Source organism: Dermacentor andersoni, chromosome 2 (assembly GCF_023375885.2).
Source record: "Dermacentor andersoni chromosome 2, qqDerAnde1_hic_scaffold, whole genome shotgun sequence".
NCBI classification, from domain to species: Eukaryota; Metazoa; Arthropoda; class Arachnida; order Ixodida; family Ixodidae; genus Dermacentor; species Dermacentor andersoni.
In genome coordinates, this window is record NC_092815.1 from 230,164,066 (window position 1) to 230,177,567 (window position 13,502).

Below are 13,502 nucleotides of genomic sequence, written 5' to 3' on the forward strand. Positions count from 1 at the left end.
GCGATGGACGTTCCCGACTGCTGCGCATCAGATTGATCGCGCTGAGGGTGCCATTTGAAAGTAGCGGCATACACACGTGGCGGCCGTGGCTGTTTGGACCAAGTTCCACAACATCAACAACACATTGTATTTGCCGCACTGACTCCTCCTCGGTGCCGTGCTATGCACCTGCCACACCTCACGAGAACTGGCGGTTTGCAGACGCGCGACAGCTTACGCTCACTGGGCTCACTCATAGACACCTTAATTTGCCAACGCCACTTGGTTATTGAGCGTTTCAAAATGCTTCAATTGACGGACGTGGAGATCGCAGCAGAAGTGGTGGCCAAACGAAGATGCTGCCAAGGTAGATACCACATGCGCTGATGGCTGATGCTGCCCCGCTCCTGAGTTCAACTGAGGCTGTAGCTGCTTTGGCCCATCTACACCGCTACTGCGGCACAATAGAGGGCACCAGCTTATTGCTTGTGGATCGTTTAGACTATGTTGAGGACTCCATGTTTAGGCACACGGCTGCAAATAAGAAGCTAGCTACACTGCTGCAGTACTTTCAGCCAAATAAATACTTTCTGTGAGGCTTCAAGTGAGTATTTACAGCGCCACAATTGGGGCGCGATTGGGGATCCTTGTTCAGACTGTGCGTTTGGTTGCACCGCATGTGATTGGCCTAAACTGCATTGACTTCGCATGGCTGACGAAGTCGGCGCGGCCTACACTAATTGCGTGCGGAGCAATCGACTGTGTGCTGTCGGCGGAAGAAGTCGGCACGGCCTAGGCCAATTGCGCACAGCGCAACCAAATGCGTGCTCTGAACAACGGTCCCCAATCGCGCCCTTGGTTCACTTATTGATTTGCAGAAGTTTTTGACGTGTTTTTTTACATTATTTCATATATCGAATTCTGGCTATATCAAACTATTTCGCGATCACAGCGCTGTTCGATATATTGAGGTGTACTACTGAGGTTAACACCTTCTATTCATCTGCCATCACTGCAAGCAAAGTTGATCCCTCTTATGTGTCCACTTAGGGCAGAAGGAGAGAGGATGACTGACCGTGCGAATCGGGTCCTTCACAAGAGCGGCCCAGATGGAGCCGAATGAGGCCCTGACACCTGGGTTTGGGTCGTACCGGTACCGGTACAGCTTGGGCACTATGGTACCAAGGTGTTCCTTGAGCTGCTCCCCAGCTTTGTCCGCAATGCTGCCAAAGCCAAATGCCGCCCCCTGCACCAGTGATCCAAAGAGCACAGCTTTTGTTACTGAAGAGTACAAGCCAGATCTTGAATCACTTCAAACCGTGTCTTAGGTACTTGAAATTGCAGTTTGTAGGTACTGAGCAGACAGAAACAGGCCCTATAAATCTTGCCAAATTTATGAACAGGAACCTGCACAACCTCTACTTATTGACCCAAAACAATTCTGTCTTGTCAGAAAGGCAGGAACGGCAAAAGGAAACTGCACATAGACTGCACACTGCTGAAAACACACAAGGACTGCAGTGTGGTCATCTCACATATTTCGGGCAAAAAGTACTGAGTGGAACATGACCAAGCAATTTATGCCCGACAGCCACAACTGCAGGCTCACAGCATTAACAACAGTGGGCAGGCACGAACATAAGTAAAGTATTTCAAAAGTGGTAACACACTGAATGAGATAAGAATAACTGCGCACAGTAGCATCAGTCAAAGCAAGTGACACAAACTGACACTCCTACAACAACAATTTATTCATACGCCATGAGACCAGAATCACCAAAAAGTCCCCCGCCTGCCACTCCCACAAATAACATACCTATGATATCTTAATTATGCAGGTTCAGGTAATTGCAAGCTTTTAGGTGTAGATTTATGCTACATGTTACAAGAGAGGTTGTTGTGGGGTCATTATGAGCACCGTAGCGCAAAACATGACGTGGACAAGGAAGTATAAACAAGACTTTCTGTTGTGCTTGTCGTGTTTTGTACTGCCATATACTCACAATGAATCCTTACCAACTAGCCCAGCTGTCCGTTCTATTGTTGGTTGTTGTGGCAATTAATAAGAGCACATTCAGATGAACACAATCAAAACCAAATTTACAATTGACTAGGTTACTCTTAGAGCATAAGATATGAACACTACAGCAAATACTTGTCCATTAGGATGGCACAAAGCAAATAAAATGTAATAACAACAAAAAAATGCAAAAGAGGCCGATTCATCCAGATGTCAAATTGTCAAATTGTGGGGGATACGAGTGGTTCTCTCCCCGTACTCTTGGGACAAAGGAACGACAACACAGTAGTGCAAACAGTCACAAGGGCATTTATTGCACCTTTCATAGATCCATGCCTGCTAGCCGAGTGGCTATCCACAAAACATGCTGATGGGCGCGCGACAAATCTAGAAGTCCGACTCACCGCGAGCGAGCGAATATGTTCGCCCCATGCTGGATCCCAACGCCTGGTCGTCCGCGTGTTCGGTCACGCCAACGGAGGCGCGCTCGAAGGCCGCCACGCGAGGCGGTCTCGCAGAAGCATGGGTCGCCGCGCGCGCGTGGGACGTCCACCCGTGCGCCCGACCCGCCGGGAAAGAGAGTCGCTCCACGCGCGGCACGGCACGTCCGTGCTGCTTGCTGTCTCGAACCCAAGAGCCCAAGCGCCTTCCCTTTCGGCGCCCGAGTAACCCCGCCGCGACAGTCGCGCCATCTCTAGCACCGCGCTTGTACCACCCGACTGCCGCGGGCGCCAGGCCACGCGAGTCGTGCGGGAAAACAGCATATCAGGGGATGCGCTATGCGGGAAAAACATCAGGGGACGCGCGAGAGTCGCGCATCCCCACAAAATGGACAAAGCAAGACGATCAGTATATGTCTACTGTAGAAACACCACAGCTGTGGCCACATGGTTGAATGCCCGCCTTGGCCGAGGGAGGTCGTGGTTTCCAAACCCCATTGCAGCCGGTTACTCACCGGTCATAGAAATGGGCAAAGATGTCTTCGTTCCCGACGCACGGCTTTCTTTCCTGGGAAAGGAGCCCGTGACATGCAAAATCTAGCTGAACCTCGTGGGAACAACAAAACCCAGAACTTTCTGTCATAAATTTCGGTCTGAATGTTCCATTCGTACATCGCGCCGCCTATTCAATTCAAGTAGCGTCCAACGATTTCATGGCTGCACTAATGCTTTTAACAAGTCCTTCTTCCCGACTGCAATTGAAGAATGGAACCTGCTGCCCGATTCACTAACTAATGAGCACGACGCGACAAGGTTTAAGGCGATGTTGTTAAATCACCTGGGTCGACATGTTTCTTTTTGCTCCAATTTGTGTTCATATGAAATTTTATCCCTTTTTATGTATTGATTTTTTTTTCCCCTGTAACCATTGTGTACTCGCCCTGCTGCCCTAACCATTCGCCAGCGTGTGTGGCGCTTGTGGCATAAAGGCAATATTGACAAGCACCGTTTTAACTATCGCGTTCTTTGCTTCTTTTTATGTCCTTGTGTTGCATTGTTATATTTTTATGACCTTTGTTTTTATTATCTACCTTGTATACTCTCCCCCATTATGTAATACCCCGACAGGGGCCTTTAAGGGACAGTAAATGATGACGATGAATGTCTTGGATATGGCCCATATATGATTAAATGTGCATCTCCTTTGAATAACAGATGTGCTTGGAGCTGTATGCAACAAACTGAAGAAGCCTTTATTTTAGCTTTGTTTGTAACCTAATTTGTTGTCTCTGGTACACAGCCACAGAGCTGGAATTTAATCCCTAAGCCCCATCCAGACTAAGTTTTCAGAACTCATCAGCACACGCTGAGCTGCACTTGGCGTTGTGCCGTGCCCGACGGAGAAAGAGGGCACACGTCTGCCACACGCTTTGTTGTGGTGGCGCACTGTTGGGTCATGGCAACATGGTGCCTAACGTGGCTACAAAGCCCCTGCAGCATACCGGCCACAACATCTGCAGCTAGGAGCAAAACATGCACGCCACACAAAGTGTCGTTCCGAATGTCATGTCGGCTCACCACATTTGGAGTAGCACTTGTCATGCTCGTTTGCAGTCGCATCACCTGTGCAGGCAGGTTCCAGTGTGCGCACGAATACTTTGCAGCACTAGGCCTCGGCACTTCCATACATCAACGTGCAACGCACTCTTCGCGCCCAATGCAAACACACAGAAGCAATGTGGCGCGTGCTAGCACACTCTCATGCTTGTGCCTGGTTAGGCTTTACAACAAGCATGCTGTTACGAGGTAAACTTAGCATTGGATAGGCTTGGATGTGACACTGACGATGAAAAAACGGAATGCTGCATGCAGTCAATACCACCTGTGTACTGAACAGACAGTGCAGGAGCAACAACGTACGCACAATTTTTTGGCGCACAAACACCTGGCATTGCACGGTGGCCCTCTGTCAAAGATGACACGGGTGGAAATCACATGTCACAGGATGCCTGGAGACAAACTTCACAATGACGCTAGTGCTCAAATCAATGAGCTTCCTGCCGAAGGACTATCAACTCTGAATACGGCGGGGGAGGAGACTGATACATCTCTGTGTACCTCGTCAATATCACACGAGGACAGCGTGCATGGCTGCAGCTGACAAGGTGACCACTTGGGAGAAAGCCCAGCCACAAACAAGTTTTTCTCTAAAATATTGCAACCATATAGGGATGCAGCTTTTACATGGGTATGGGCCCTTACACAGGAATACAGTAAACTTCCATTATTCGACACCGGTTAACTCAACCCCGGCTGAAGGTCTCAGCCAGTGCCATATGCATTTCCGTTTTGCTTTTCCGTTATTTCGATTCTAAACTTGGTTTTCCCCGGAGAACTAGAACTTGACCAGTCATCACGCATGCATCTAGTACCTACGTTGACCACATCATCAGCCCTTTCAGTGGCAACGCCTGTCTCAGCAGAGCTTGGGGGACAGTGAATAAGTTCAACATACGTCATCTCCCATCGAAAACGCCTATTTTGGGCCTCCCCTAGGTAAATTTTCAAGCAATAACTGTAGCTCACAGTGGTTCACTAGGGTATTTACCCAATTCTAAAACGCACCCTTTCTTTCTTTTTTCAAGAAAATTGGGCTGATAACTGCTGTGCAGTGCAATCAGGACACTGTACTAAACAACCTTAACGACATTTGCATGCTTTACCACATAACACAGATGTATTGCAGCGAGACTAACTGTAACTACTGTGCACAGAAGCTGACTTTAAGCAGCCAGCTGCCCTTATTAAACACATATTAAACCCTTGCCCACTTTTTTTGCTAAAAAATCAGGTGGGCATTACATTTCTACTTTGTTTAATGACATTTATACATTAGTTTTCTACTTTGGACACACGAAAAGTAGATGCACATTGGATATGGGGGTGTGTTAGAATCAAGAAAATACTGCCAAATGAATCAGTGATATGCTTTGACGTTTTTTCTTAATCTTGTTTACTTCAACCTGCCAGATCATTCAATTAAATTTCGTCAGTCCTGTCAGAGTCAAATTAACAGAAGTCAAGTGTGTACGGTATTGTTATGCTGTGAATTCTGGTAGACTCAACTGTATTTGGAATAAAATCAATGTGGAAACTAACTTTTTTTTTCATCTCAAGCATATGCCCTTTGAGTGGCAGTGGGCAAACTGTGTCTGCCATATGGTGAAGTGCCCCCATGCGGCCACCAGCTGAACTGCCCTCGCATCACAGTACCATGCCTCTGGGCACTCTCCTGCTAAAGTTGCCACACCTGGCTGCCACCAGCAGTACAATAAAAAGAAGGGGGGCAATGACCTTTTTCGAGTTCCAAAGTGCATGGTGGTTGGCAAGGTGCATGAACTTGTACATGAGGTCTGGCTGGTTCAGGTCTGTCGCCAGGGAGCACAGCTCTCGGTACGTGGTCAGGCTGCCTCTGCACAATGCAATGAGGATGATGCAGTGACTCCCTTTACTCTCTTACCAACACGCTTATTACCAATTACAATTATACTACAATAAAGGTGTATCAAGCATTTAATATTAAAAGTGAAATTTCAAATCTAAAGCCATCCACAAACCATTAATGAGTTGAAGCATGTCTTTTGTAGAACACCACAGGTAAGAACAAATTATGGTGTGCAAAGAATTGAATTTCAGTAAACACATTATCTTAACATTAACAAACACATTGAAAACTTATGTATGAGTGTACTTATTTTAAGAACACAAAAAGAGTGTTAAGGAGTCATTCCTGTTGGCCAGAAAATGGTACAGTGGACTCTCTTTAAACGGAACCTCGAGGGACCAGGGAAATTGGTTTTGTTTATCAGGAGTTCCATTTCCTGAAAGACAAAGCTTAATAAAATTGCATAAATACAAAACCAACCAACCATGAAGATGATGTTCCGCTTAAGAGGCAGTTCCGTTTGCCGTATTTACTCAAATCTAACGCACACTTTTTTTCTGATAAAACGGGTCCAAAAATTGAATGTGTGTTAGAATCGAGTACGACCCTAAATCTGAGTTACCATATTGCCATCAGCATTTCAAAATGGCCACTTCGTACACGCTTTGAGCCTACCTGCCGTAGCTCCCTCCATGTGCTATAGTATGTGTACACAATTTGTCTGTTAGCATAGAAGTGCCAACTGCGAAGACATACGATGCAACACTTAAAAAGAAAGTGATCATGTGTGCAGAGACGGATGGAGATCGGACCGCACCACATGCATTCGGAGTTCCCGAAACTTGCATATGGGACTGGTGCAAACAGAAGAGGTGCGTGCATTCTGCTCCGGCAGCTGCTGCGTATGGCGCGACCACGCAGCCACTATCTTGAAATCAATCTGCGATAGAGACAGAGTCTATGCATCTAGGCGCACTGCGCTACGTTCTTGTCGCTTAGCATGTGTTGAAGCGAGAGGCCGCAGAAAGGTCAATTCCTCACTCCAGCGTTTTGATAAAAGAAGTTCTGTGGTCACTTAGTGAGACGTGTTCACGTTTGCTTGTGGACATGTGACGCAATGATTGTTAATTTAGTTAGTAAGCGAAAGTTTAAAAGTTCATACGGCCAATAAAACTACTATCCTTACTTTTCATATAGCTGTCTACTAATTTGATATCGCAATTGATGCTTTGCCTTCCGGGCGATCTGTGACTTTTTCTATTTATCGCAACTTTAGTATATTGGGAGTAAATTTTTGTTTTTTCCAAGTAAAAGAAAGTTGCAGTTCTGTATGAAAAAATGAGGTGCGTGGTATTGTAAAGGACTTTTTTTTTCTTAGGTCACGACAACCGGTGCGCCTTACAATCTAAGGCGTTTTTCTTTCCTTTTTTTTGGTCACGGAAAACAGGTGCATGTTACAATCGAGGGGGTGCTAGAACCGAGTAAATATGGTAAGCGATTTACGTTTATCAAGATTCCACAGTATATGTATTGAGTGTGAGTGTGGTTACACAGTGTTATTGAATGTGCATCTTTGGAATGTGTTCCAGATGATGAGAATAGCTTATGTTCCCTCTATTATCAAGTGATGTTGCTGCTCACTGTCAGATGCTATGACTGCTTGTAGGGAAAGAGAGAGGTTGTATTAAGAAAATAGGCATTTGCAGGGGGATGGGCCTCATCAGGCACTTTTTCTTTTGACTCCTTCTAAAGTGTATTCGTAGCCTTACATTTTGAATAAGCTTCACTAGACTTCAAACACTTCGTTCGCACTTGTTTCACGCTATGCCGTTTGTAAATCAAGTCGGACACGTTTCTGTCCGACTTGATTTGTGCTTGACTGAAGCTCTCCCTGTTGGCTTCCTATTCATTGCATGATCATATTCCTTGTTTTTTCCAAGCGTTTCTTCTTTTTAACACGCGAGTGTGTTATGCCTGGCTCAACGTAAAAATTCATGTTCTGTAATTACGTCGTGCAATAATCACCATGTGAATTTCCTGGCATAACCACAGAGCGGCACCCCTTTATGGTTTGGTAAGGGTATTTAAAGAATGGTAGGACGATACGGAGGTAAGAGAGGCCGTTGCCCATGGAAGGAGCGGATGGAAAGTGGAGGCAAAGGAAAATGATGAGCCTGCCAGTCACTTGTTTTTAAACGCACGCTCGCCCTCAGCCCAGAGATGCCACTTGATGAGCACACTCGCCGAAGGCAGGTCTGCTCACCTTTGCACAAATGGATAGACAAGCACGGGCAATGCTGCCGCAGCTCTAAAATACGTGCTCACCACTGCATTGAATAAACCTAAAAAATAAAGAGTGGGCACGGTGAAGTGCATCGACCAAGATCGCTAACCATGCGATTTGTTTGCATGCTACAGGCTTTGCTCTTGGCATTTGGTGGAACACTATCGATGCTGGAAGTTTTGCCGTGGAAGACATAAGATTTCACTGCCTACCGTGCTGGTACCTTTGTCACCGCCATGAGCATTCCAGTCCCATGGACTAAACAGGGTTTTGTGACGTCATTGGGCAGCAACGGTATAAAGGAATTGCTGTACATCGGTCTCATCAGTGGGCAAGGTGAAGCGCATCGACCAAGATCGCTAACCATGCGATTTGTTTGCATGCTACAGGCTTTGCTCCTGGCATGTGGTGGAACACTATCGATGCCAGAAGTTTTGCCATGGAAGACACAAGATTTCACTGCCTACTGTGCTGGGACCTTTGTCACCGCCACGAGCACTCCAGTCACATGGACAAGGTTTTGTGACGTCATGGGGCAGCAACGGTATAAAGGAAGTGCCGTATGTAGGTCTCATCAGTGGGCACGGCAAAGTGCATCGACCAAGATTGCTAACCATGCGATTTGTTGGTATCGTACAGGTTAGTTACCCCTACTCTCTATGTAGCGATGACAGATTTCTAGTTATTCTGCCATGCCCATAAACCTGTATTACCATCGTGTATGATTGCTCTTTTTCTTGCAAATTACTACTCTGTGAAGATATTGAGGAAAATGCTGGTCCTATTGTTGAAGATATGTTTAGAAAACTTACGGATGGTCAACAGGCTATAAGGGCTGACATTGCTGACTTGAAGAACCATCTTGAGAGAACATAAAATGGGATATCAAGCTTTGAAACCCGCCTGACCGAAGTAGAAAAATAACTAGAACCAAAGAATCAGGTGGCAAATATGACTGCTAATTTACGGACAGTAGTTTCCAGAATTCAAGAGACTCAAAAGTCAGCATATGTTAAGCATATGTTAGAAAATTCTAGCAGGATATCAAACTTGATGGTATTTGGCATACCAAGCATTCCAAATGACTCTGATTTGACCTTGCGTGAAAATGTAATCAAAGAAATCGTTCAAGAAGAACTCGGCGTGTATTGCACTTCAGTTGATCGCATTCATAGGCTTAGTAAAGCTCGAACAAGCAGACCAATTATTCTATGTTTCCACGACTAAAGAGAAAAGGAGGCATTGCAACGTAATGCGTAGAAACTGCAAGGTACAAACATATATTTACAGAATGATTATTGTGCGGACACCCTTCGTAAACGCAAGTTGCTTTGGGCCAGCGCAAGAACTGATAATGACAAAGGGAAAAGGATCAGTTTGGTAAATGACAAGTTGCGCATCAATGATCAATTTTACGTATGGGACGACAATACTATTACATGGAAAGCACTACCAAACAAAAAGGCCCCATCGCCCTTGAGCTAGCAATCGAAGCTACAACAGTTCCACCTCCTTTCACTAAACGTACGCATTGGAATCTAGTTAGTTTTGTATGATGTCTGCATGATTACTGAAACTTGGCTTCATAACGATATTAGTGATGATGGAATTGCTCCACTAGGATACTGTATGTATCGGCACGACAGAGATTCCGAGGAGGCAGCGTGGCTGTTCTTGCAAAACATTGTCGTTATTACTACTGTTGATCAAATTGCTGATCATGAAAGTTTGCTGTTAAATGGGTGTTTTTGTGGTATTAAATTTTTTCTTTGTGTAGTGTATCGGTCTCCCAATGTAGGCAATGGGTATTTATCAAAACTTAGCTTATGTGGCAGAAATGTCATTATGACGGGTGATTTTAACCCTCCTGCCATCAATTGGGATCAATTGGAATCAATTAAGATACCGTATTTACTTACATAATGATTGCACTTTCTTGTAAAAAAAAAAAAATTGACGCAAATTCATGAGTGTGATCAGAACGCGGGTTAAATTTGCCACGAAAGAAAAAAAAGTTTTTTTCATCCCGCATTTTCTGTAGGATGACAACAAGTCAACAAACAGGCGGCTGCCGCTGAACAGTGCAGGACACCAAAACAAAAATGGTGGCCGGCGGAGTAAGCTGAACGCACTGAACGCGATTTTTCTTTTTCTTCTTCTCGTGAGTACATTAAGCGCATTGAAACAGTTTCTTACGTATCAGTAATGAATAGTATCGTAAATATTGGCAAGCTCGCAACAACAACCTAGCCATGTGCACTGTGAGGGGACAGAAACAGAGGTGAGCGCGCATAACTGCCAGTGACATAGAAACACATGGCGGGCATGCTGCGGAAACTTCGGCATTTGTCTTCACTGCTATCCTAATATGGCACGTTTCCAAGGGTGGGCGAATATCTTAGCTGTTTTACAAGCGTCGGCGTATGAATAGGGTGCACTGCTAACATATCAGTATAAACATGGCCCCAATCATTTCTGCTCGCGATTTGTTACGTGCCCACGAGTGCAGACTCGAAGAATCGAAAGGCGTCTTTTCTGTTGTTGTTCTTGACCAAAACCATTATGAAGCCCACAAATAATGAAGCCGAGGCAAGTCTTGTTGTAGTCTTTTTTTTTCGTGGAAGTGTGGAAAGTGATGAAAAGAATGAAATGGGGCATTTGCTTAAGAATGTTTGGTGCGTACAGACCACTTGGTATGTCTTCAAGAGTCATTCGTGTGGCATTCGACAGATGGTAAGCGCGATCATCATTGCCTAGACTTGGCACACGACAGTCGCTGCGACAAGTTTGGGGTGCGATCATTACATGGGAAAGAAAAAAAAATCGAATTTTGACGTCAAAATTTAGGGGTGCGATCATTACGCGAGTGTGATGATTATGCGAGTAAATACGGTATGATTTTACAGAGCAATTGATGTCGTCTTGGATATGATGTTTTGTGTAAATTTAGAGCAAATGGTGCATCAGTTCATGCGTGGTAGATTCATTCTCGATCTGATGTCTATAACAGAAATGTTTAATGGTGAATCGGCATCAGTGCTGCCAGGAATGTCAGCCCATGATTTGATCTATTTTGATTGGGAACAAACAAATAATAGTCCTAATTTAGCAAAAAAACTCCTCAGTTGTTCGCGATTTTCATAATGCCGATGACGTTGCAATAACTGGTTATCTAGATATAAATCTTGACTTGACAGTAGCTGAATTGAGACTTCATGGAAGAGGTTCCGTGAAGCTGTTACTTTTTGTGCTAAGAAAAGTTATAGAGAAGCAACATTTCAACCGTTGGATAACTAGAGATATTATTCATACAAAGCGACACCGCAAGTAGAAAAAGACGTCTTCTATTTTTCTTGATCTGAAAAATTATTTCAAAAGGGAAGCGAGTCTTGCAGTGATTGCTTCAACCATATTCTTTCTCAGTTTATTAAATGTGACAGCCAGAAGTTTTGGCATTTTTAAAGGAAAGTAAGAAGGATATTTCCAAAATGAAAGTTGGTGACAGCATAATTACTGATGCTCGACAGATCACAGAGCATTTTAATACGTAATTATTTTCACAGTGTTTTTACGAGGGGCGATGGTTACGTAGCTCAGAGAGCAGGATCATGCATAGCCGACGATCTAACAGTGATGCGTGAAGGCGTCGTGTCTACACTTCTTAATGTTAACCTAAATAAAAATCTCAGGTCCGCACGGTATCCCAAATGGTTTCCTGCTTCGGTATACGGAACACACATCTCACTTCATGACACACTTCTTCAATTTATGAATTGCGACAGGTGAAATTCCAGACGACTGGCGCTTAGCACGCATTACTCTGATTCCCCAAAAAAGCAACCGTTTATCTGTGAGTAACTACCGGCCCATATCAATTACAAGCACATGTTGTAAGTTGCTGGAACACGTAATCTCAAAGTACATTAATGATTTTCTTGAAAGTCACGATGTGTTATCACCCCATCAACATGGCTTTAGAAAGCCCATATCTACAGTTACACAACTTGTATTGACAGTATACGATTTTGCACATATCCTTGATATGGCTGGTCAGCTGGACGCCTTGTTCCTAGATTTTTCAAAGGCATTTGATAAAGTGCCACACAGGAAGTTGTTACACAAGTAGGCATGCTCGGGTCTTCCATTAAATATTATTGATTGGATTGGTGCCTACCTTCGGGAGAGGCGGCAATTTGTACATATTTTAAATCGCTCTTCAGAACTCTTGCATGTTACTTCTGGCATGCCCCAGGGATGTGTTTTGGGACCTGTTCTTGTTTTTGATTTATATAAATGACTTGGCGACTTGATTCATGGTGGTGTTTGCATTCAACTGTTCGCGGATGACTGCACTGTTCTTAAGGAAATCAGTAATCCAAATGATCATGCAATATTACACAAGAAAAACTACAGGCCATTGGAGACTGGTGTATACGATGGGACATGGAATTAAATACAGAAAAAAGTGTACTTTTGTGTCTTACGAGAAATAAAACACCTAGCATGTGTGGGGATGCGAGACTCTCGTGCGTCCCCTGATGTTTTTCCCGCATAGCGCGTCTCCTGCAGGGCGGCTTCGCCCGCCGCGTGGCCTGGCGCCCGCGGCGGTCGGAGTGGTTGAAGCGCAGTGCGAGAGGTGGCGCTAGTGTTGCGCAGCTGCTAACGCCACCGACAGGCGAGGTTACTTGGGCGCCGGAAGACAAGGCGCTTCCTCTTTCCCGGCGGGTCGGCGCACGGCGTGGACGTCCCGCGCGCGAGCGGCGACCCATGCTTCTGCGAGACCGCCTCGCGTGGCCGCCTTCGAACGCGCCACCGTTGGCGTGACCCTACACGCGAACGACCAGGCGTTGGGATCCAGCATGGGGCGAACATATTCACTCGCCATCGGTCGCGGTGAGTCGGACTTCTAGATTTGTCGCGCGCCCATCGGCATGTTTTGGGGATAGCAACTCGGCTAGCAGGCATTGCTCTATGAAAGGTGCAATAAATGCCCTTGTGATTGTTTGCACTACTGTGTTGTCGTTCCTTTGTCCCAAGAGTGCGGAGGAGAACCCCGTATCTCTCACATCTGGCGCCCAACGTGGGGCCTCTTGGGGCATCGGACGATATATTTAACAGTTTTGCTTCGTTCGAGACCTTTGTTTGAACCGAAGCGTAGGGCTAGCGTGGATTTTGATCGCTAGCGTTGGCGGCGTGCTTTCTTGAGAGAGGCGACGGTGGCTGTAGTGTGTTTGGACTCGTCAACATGCTAAGCCTTTTCGCAAGTGTTTTTTTTTAATGGCATTAGTTGGTACGAGAGCGACATGGTCTGCATCCTGGGAGAGCGAGGCTCAG

General features: G+C 45.4%; 1 protein-coding gene across 2 annotated transcripts in view; it reads right to left on the bottom strand.

Moving 5' to 3' along the window:
- Positions 1-13,502, bottom strand: part of LOC126539960 (proteasome adapter and scaffold protein ECM29) — a 467,228-nt gene that overhangs the window by 186,499 nt on the left and 267,227 nt on the right. For both annotated transcript variants that reach the window (XM_050186788.2, XM_050186787.2), the window contains exons 25-26: positions 5,794-5,911; positions 1,055-1,225 (exon numbers count right to left, since the gene is read on the bottom strand). In XM_050186788.2, the coding sequence (XP_050042745.1) occupies positions 1,055-1,225; positions 5,794-5,911 (289 nt within the window). The remainder of the gene's footprint in view (positions 1-1,054; positions 1,226-5,793; positions 5,912-13,502) is intronic.